Source organism: Tupaia chinensis, unplaced genomic scaffold (assembly GCF_000334495.1).
Source record: "Tupaia chinensis unplaced genomic scaffold, TupChi_1.0 Scaffold000223_1, whole genome shotgun sequence".
NCBI lineage: Eukaryota > Metazoa > Chordata > Mammalia > Scandentia > Tupaiidae > Tupaia > Tupaia belangeri.
The window spans coordinates 195,739-203,396 of NW_006159698.1; the positions used below are offsets into that span (position 1 = coordinate 195,739).

Below are 7,658 nucleotides of genomic sequence, written 5' to 3' on the forward strand. Positions count from 1 at the left end.
TCACAGTCCCTTCTCTTCCGTTCTCCCTTGGGATTTTGGGCACACACACGCTCCCAGTAATTTCCAAAACGTCAGAGCATGAGAGTGGAAAGTGGACTAGCACAGAATAGCTGCCTCCAGAATTTTCTAAAGCTCTCAGAGACTAGTGTAGACTGAGCCTAGAAGGAAAATGTCGATGCATGGATGCTTTATCATCTAAGCCAACATTTGACTGATGAAGTTCCTAAACATTTGGCTCTGATTTCTACAACAGAGTGCTGTATCTTTTCCTCCCTTCTAAGCCATGCATCTATTCATATCAACAGTACCTCAAATCGTATGTATCTTAAAAGATTCTTTTTTTGCGCAAACGTCTTTATGTACTCCTGGAGCTTGCTGTGGTGCATATAGTTGGGGTAGTCGTCAGGGTAAGGGAAGTCTGGGAAGCACATCATCTCCTTGGAGGAGTTGGTGAACACAGATCGGTAAATGCTGGCTCTGCCTTCTTCTGCATGGTCCTAGGAAGAATAACAAAGCTTAGAAAGGAAAACAAAGGTGGGACGAGCAGTTGGTGGAATGGCTATGTTACTGGACTCCCATGTAGTCGACCGTAGTTTGGGTCCTGGACCTGGTGGCTTAAATTCATGCTGGGTGCATGTGCGTGCCCAAGATCCCAAGAGGAGAATGGAAGAGAAGGGATTGTGTGTGGCCATCGCCCTGGGAGGTGATTTTTTTGCTTTCTGTCTGTTTCTCTCTGTCTTTCTGGTGAGTGCACATGCCCTATAGCAAAACCTCTCAAAAAAAAAAAAAAAAGGAAAAAAGAAAGACAAAGGTGATGCTCCTTTTAGTGCATATTCAATTTTCAATTCCCGGGTGACTAAAGCCTTCTGATGCTAAAACATGAAAAAGCTCTGGATCAGACACGCTCTCCACATCAATCCCTTTGCTCCAGTTACCTCCAGTTTTATGTCTGTCTTAATGTTGCTGAGAGCTTTCTTCCTTTTTCCCGTACCAGCACTGGTTCTGATCTTATATTCATGGTAAAACACACAGCAAAATGTTTTGATGTAGGCTAAGACTTTTAGCCTATGGGGTTGTGCTATGAGTTCAGCAAGTTTCTCGCTGGTAACAAGACCCTGTGTTGAAGTGAATTCCCAGCTGTGCTGTCATCAGAACCCCCTGAAGGGCTCCTTTAAACATAGGTTCACCTGCAGGATTTCTGATCCAGTGTGTCTGTGGTATGGACGAAATTTTGCCTTTTTAGCAAGTTCCAGGCACTGCTGCTGCTGGTGCAGGAAATACATTTTGAGAATTGCTGCTCTGTTGTAAATGAATTGGGTCACTAGGAGTTCTTTAACTCAACATCTAAAGGTATTCACTCCCCACACAGGAAAACAGATGCCTGGGAACAAGTGCTAAATCCCAGCACTTTTTTTTAAAGCCACTGTGCAATTGAAAAGTGGCTGCTTTTTACAGAGCAGTCAAAGGCTAAATCGAAGATAAACATTTTCTCTCGGGTGCCAGGGCAGCATCAAAGTGCACAAAGTGCTGCTTCCAAAGTACATCTGAAAGCTGGCAGCCTCGACCTCCCTGGTCTTGAGCAACTCTTGCGCAATGGAGGGTGAGACAGAATGGCCTTGCTATGGGATTCAAGACCTCGCTCTCTACCACCCTGCTGACCTCTGGGAGGGGGAGACAAAAGGTGCCAAGCAGGATTGAGAGCGCTGTTTCTTAGCCTCGCTGAGGAGCAAGGTCTGAGGCTGGAGTGTTACTCCTCAGGTTGAAAAGGAATCTTCTCTACTCAGGGTGCTGGGATTCTCACAAAGAAGTTCGAGGATTTTAGCTGCTGTTAGCTTTTCCTTTTTTTTTTTACTTCAGAACCTTCACAGAGGTCAGAAAAAGGGCGAAAGCCTGTGCCCAGCAGGTTCTCAGTTTCTCACCCAGAGCCCTCTTTTGTTGATAGCTGTGAGAAGGAGGAGGCCCAGGCTGGGACTGGTTGAGAAATGTAAGAAGACGATCTGGGGAGCAGAAAAAAAAAGGCGGCGCTCTGGGAAGCAGAAATGATAAGGCCTTGGCTTATTTCCCTCTTGGACGAGGCTCTGCTCCTTCTACCCCTTGGTCCCAGCCAATCATAATATGCGGAGGGAAAAGTATGTACCCTGCAGCTTCTTGGAATTTTCCCTAAAAGGCTGTACTCCCAACAAAGGAAAAGTATTATATAACGGCAGACGCTTGCTCCAGAGAGGTTGCTTTTTCATTATTTCAATGTGTGGGTGGGTTGAACCAGTGAGGAGGAAATTGAGTTCAGTCTCTGCCTCTGGCTGAGAGAGGTTGCCTGGCATCACAGACCTAAGCAGCTGCGGGGACAGGACCCGTGTCTGCCCTGGGCTGTCACTGTGTTCCTCTCTCATCTTCCCACTAGGACAGAAGGAACTTAAGGGCGGATCAGAAGCTAAAGTCCGGGTGTACAAGCACTTTAGCAATCTGCCATGGCCTCTTCCATATTCCAGCTCCAGTCTGCCTCATCTCTGCTTGTTTAAATACACCTCCAGATCCTGCTCAAAAGTTGCCTCCTTCATTCTGCCTTTCCTCACCGTCCCTGTCACCAACTGCCGCACTTCCATTGTCTTTATGCCCTGAGCACTATTCATTTGTGTTAAAGTCCTTGAACGTATTTTTTTCTCTGTTCTTAAAACCCTGACCGCTTATCCTCACCTAACAGCACCCTGCACATAATATACTTGATATGTTCTTGTTGAAAGTATAAATAAATGAATGAGTGGGAAAAAAGTTCAGATAGTCTCCTTTTGCAATCAAAATGATGCTAACCTGCATGTTTAGCAATTTTTATTTTTATTTTTTACTTTTTTTAATTTGCCAGAATGTGTGTGTGTGTGTGTTCCCCTGGTTAAGGGGTAGTGTCCCCCGTGGAGGACAGTCAGGTAATAATCCCTCTTCTTCCACTTCTCCCTCTTTTCAGGATTTTGGGCATGCACATGTCCCCAGCATGTTTCTTTTTCTTTCTTAAGAATTATTTTACTGAACTTTATTTATTTATTAAATTTGACCAGAGAGGGACAGAGAGAGAGAGAGAGAGAGAGAGAGAGAGAGAGAGAAAGAGAAAGAGTGAAAACAAGCTACTGGGTTTGGGACTCAAACTGCGGTTGGCCATGTGAGAGTTCAACTGTCTTAACCACCTTGCCACAGGCTGACCCAAACAATTTCTTAGAGTATTGACATAGCAATAAAATCTTGTGTGGACGTAGGCCTTACATAGGAGTATATGAAACTGAAAACATATTCGTGTTCAGCCTGCTAGTGTTTCAGCCCCATTTGGTTTTGATTTCTCAGAAAAAGCACGTAGTGAGAAGTTCAGAATGATCAGGTTTCTACCCTCCAGATCCTCTGGCTTAGTGGAGGCTTGTGAGATGAAAGCTCCTCCAGAACACGTCTGGCTTAGTGGAGGCTTGTGAGATGAAAGCTTATGTAACATAATTTCCAAAATCCTCTGTGCATTGTGTCAAGCAACTTTTCCTACATGAGAAAGAAGGGCTAGAGGGCATATGCATGGGACTAGTTATGAGTATCCGTGGTGTCCACATCCCCACCGCGTCTTCGAGCAGAATTTTGCTTATACACTTGCCCTGTGGAAAGAGATCTCCCCTCCCATGCATAGCCCAGGGTCCAGCTCCATATCTTCTTGATCTTTCACTACTGCTTCCTCAGATGAATGTTCCAGTCTGGCCATCCCAGCTAGCATGTGGACCCCTCCCATGCCATTTCCTTCTCTGTGCCTGTCATGGTTGCTGGTCATTCCTGCCTTGAAATCTGTCCTTCCTGCCTGAGCCTACATATGCCTATGGATGCCATTCATGGACTGCGGTGGGAACAACACTCTGGAGTCGTGTCACACTGTGGTCTTTACTTTAGACAAGTACTTTACTGTACTTGTCTGAGGACAGCTAAGTGCTCAGCTAAGTGCTATCCCTGTAGGAAGATACCCTGGATCTTCTGAGCTCCACGCTTTACTAAAAGCCAGAAAGCACATTCAAGGTCATTGCCCTTGGAGTTGACAATCGCCAACGACTATCACTGATCATCATTTATGTCTGCCCAACCGACACTGAGTCACAGAATCACATCACATCTGGTTGTTACAAAGTCCTATAATCTCTTATTTGAAATTTTAGAGTCAGTTATATTTGGAATGTGTACATTTAAAAATTTTACTTCATAAACTTTCCAGCGAGAGCGAGGGCAGCAACCTGTAAACAAATGCAGTGAAATTTCTACAGCACAGCCCAGACTGGGACTCAGCCTCATGTCTGCTCAACTCAGGGTTTTGGATCTTATGACCTCAGGGCATATTTTGTTATCAAAAGAGTTTTCTCCCTTTTGCTGTCAAAGGGTGGTGGTTACATTAAGGCTTGCTTCATCAAATAGAGTGAGAACCAGTTTAACAGAGACATTATGTCCCATGTTTGTCATCCCTGTACTGAACACAGAACTCTGCCAGGACAGGTGCCTAAGAGGCATTTAGTCATTGCTAGTGAGACGGCAGAGGGCCATGGCATTATTTAGAGTAAACTATTGCATTTTTTTTCTGAGCAAATGTGAATAAAGAAGTTAAATTCTTGCAGAAAATGAACTCTTATTATTCCCTTATTGAAAATAAAACATGATAGTTTTACAGATAATACTTTTGGGGTTACAGAACCAAAGTTTAAGAGAGACAGAGAAAGAGACTGACTTACACATGTATTCTGAGTTAGCCCTGACATATTCTTCTGGAGGAGCTATCACTGCAGGCTGGGCAATAACTAAGACCAGGACAGAATATACCTATAGGATGACTATGTGGTTAGAATGTCTTCAAGCCAAATATACAACACCTACCTCCACTGATGATGGCTAGGAAATTTATGACAGAAAGCTAAATATTTCAAACCTAACTTTTGGAATTGAAAAATGTGTTTGTAATGAACATTTCCTGATTATATTATTTCTTACAACAATGAGCCTGAATGGTAAAACCCGTTGTTCTCTCTGGATTTGGGCCTGGTAGACTGTTCAATAAACACACATGAACATCACTGATCATTTATGTCTGCCCAATAGACATTTAATTACAGAATCATGTCCTGCTAGGACTCGAAAGAGCATTCAAGGTAACCTAATTTCTAATCTCTGCATTTGTCAAATGAGCACTTGAGGACTAAAAAGAAAAAAGCAACTTGTTCAAAATCTATCTGCTTAGAAAACCTGGGTGGAGACTTGAATTCAGGATTCTAACTTCAGGACCTCAGTCCAAGTTTATTGGTTTGTCTTTTTTTAACTCCCGTGTTCTTGGGATTTAAGAACTATGAAGGACAGGACCCTTTGTGTTACACTGAAGGTGATACATGTGCTAGGTAAATTCCAGTACTCCCATCCCTGACAGCCCGGGGAGCCAGACTCGTCAGTACAGGAGGTGGTGCTCAACCAGCCAGAGACGCTTTTTTTAGGGTAAGTTCTATTGATGTAAGGTTGGACATTAGTGTCACAGAAGACATTCTAGATCTGGGTTTTGTGACCTGCTCCCAAGTCTTGAGTTAGATTACTTTGTTTGGTTGAATTTGATTTGCAGTGAGACCTGTCTCCTTCCCTGTCCCATGATGTACAACTCACCGAGAATTTCCACAGGCCCCCAATGTCATTGCTCCTCTCGAAGCAGGTGGGCTCCAGCCCCTCCTCCAGACAGCTCCTGATGGCGGCCAGGCCGCTGACGCCAGCTCCGATGACAGCCACTCTCTTGCTCATGGTCCCTGTAGGAGAGCTTACAGACAACTTCATCAGAAAAGTGTCTTCTAGTTTTCTAGTAGAAATTATCAGCTGACGTTTATGTGTCAATATTCTCACCTAACACAGGAGGGTGTAGCTGCACATTAATGGTTTATTACTTTGACCACTTTTCTTGTAAATATTAAATCTGACTTCAGCTCCTGATAATTTAATATGTCAAAATAGCAGTTATTGAATGCTAGAGCTGGAAAGACCTTGACGATCATTAACCCAAACCTCTCAATTGCAAGCAAAGTTTTGGCACGCCAAAATTGGAAATTTCTTCCTCAAGGTTTTGGTGCTAACGCATAAAGGAGGCAGAACGAGAACTCAAGGCTTCTGCCTGAAATCCTCTGTACCCAATCACTTCTACCACATTGACTACTTGACTCTAAGGGACCATACCTGTTAATCATCCACCTGCCTCTTCCCAGAGAACCAGTGGTTCGAAATGTAGAAGAGAATGGCTTTTAATGAGGTCTTTTGATATAAAAATTGGGGAAGGGGAGGAGTTTTTATTCTTAAAGTAAAAATTCCTTTTTCCTCGTAGTTTTCATTGTGTAGAACCTGGTGAAACCTGGGAGAGAAGGACTGAGTGTGGTAGGGATAGAACAGGGGCGGGGTGGGAGAGGGCAGGAATGAGGTCCCTAGTCCTGGTTCCAAAAAATAAAACTGGCTGATATGGTCACTAAGCTGTAAGGTGAAACCCCTGGGAGATTAAGGGAACAGGAACTCTTTTATTCATTTTTGCTCCAGAGCTATAGAATATATGAACAAATGTGTTGCACCTGGGAGATAATGAAAGGTTTTGTTGTGCCAACAGTGAAAAATAGCTCAATTTTATGGAAACTTAGGAGGTGTGGTTTGGAGAGCCATGCTATCTCTGACAGGAGCTGGTGAGAGCAGTGAACTCGAAGCATGGAACTACGAAGCCACTGCACCCTCTCTGGCCCCCTCCCACTTATTTAAATATCTAACTGCCTGTCCTGCTGTTTCCCTCCTTCCTGGTCTTCCTCCTCTCACGCTTTCCACTTTACTGAGAGCTCCCCCTGTGTTAAACGTGTAGTAGTTTCCCAGGGCCTCAGAGGTGCACAGACACAGACCTTTCCACTGGGAGCTTGCAGTCTAATAGAGAGATGACAGGTGTCACAGAGGAGTGTAAGTCCATACGGCGTCAGCACGCAGGAGGCCACATCCAAGCCCATCGGGGAGAACAAGGGCAGCTTCAAAAGGAGGTGAGAAGAGAGCTAAGTCTTGAACAAAGAAGCACTTTCTGAACAGATGGGGAGCAGGCACACACGCCAGGCAGAGGGAAATAGCTGCGAATGCACAGAAACGTGAGAGGGCATGGATGTGAGCTGCACGATCAGTGTTGCTAGGATCCCAAGGTCACGGGGGTTACAGAGGACAAGGACGAGTTACACACAGGCCACGGGTTACCAAGGGTATCGAAATGCCACACTCACAGCTTGGATACCATTTCCTAGGACAGAGGGATCCAGTCAAGAGGTTTGAACAAGAAAGTGACAAGGTCAGATTCACGGGGAAGCTAGGCAGAGACTAGGATTGAGGAAATCCAAACCTAGCGTGTCATTTCCGTCATCTAAATGAGAGTATCAGTGGGTCAGACTAGAGCCAGGACATGGGGGCCTGCTCAGTGACTGCAGGCTTGATGTCGCCAAGGTCCTTCCATCTTTAAGATTTAATGTCCTGATTTGCATACATATCATTGATGATTTCTTGCAATAAGTAGAGACCATTATATTTCTTTCATTCTTTTTTTGGAGAGGTTTTTGCTATAGGGTGTGTGCGCTCACCAGACAGACAGAGAGAGAGACAGAGAGACAGAAAGAGAAATC

The 7,658-nt window shown here is 44.5% G+C and overlaps 1 protein-coding gene across 3 annotated transcripts in view; it reads right to left on the reverse strand.

Moving 5' to 3' along the window:
- Nucleotides 1–5,896, reverse strand: part of LOC102501091 (putative dimethylaniline monooxygenase [N-oxide-forming] 6) — a 35,353-nt gene extending 29,457 nt beyond the window's left edge. Inside the window, exons 1-2 of one of the 3 annotated variants that reach the window (XM_006147796.3) lie at nucleotides 5,647–5,889; nucleotides 309–497 (exon numbers count right to left, since the gene is read on the reverse strand). In XM_006147796.3, coding sequence (XP_006147858.1) covers nucleotides 309–497; nucleotides 5,647–5,811 — 354 coding nt within the window. In that variant the 5' untranslated portion in view covers nucleotides 5,812–5,889. Of the gene's footprint in view, nucleotides 1–308; nucleotides 498–5,646 lie in introns of all 3 variants that reach the window. The other 2 variants (XM_027771545.1, XM_006147797.3) reach the window with 2 other exon arrangements.
- Nucleotides 5,897–7,658: the final 1,762 nt, after the last annotated feature.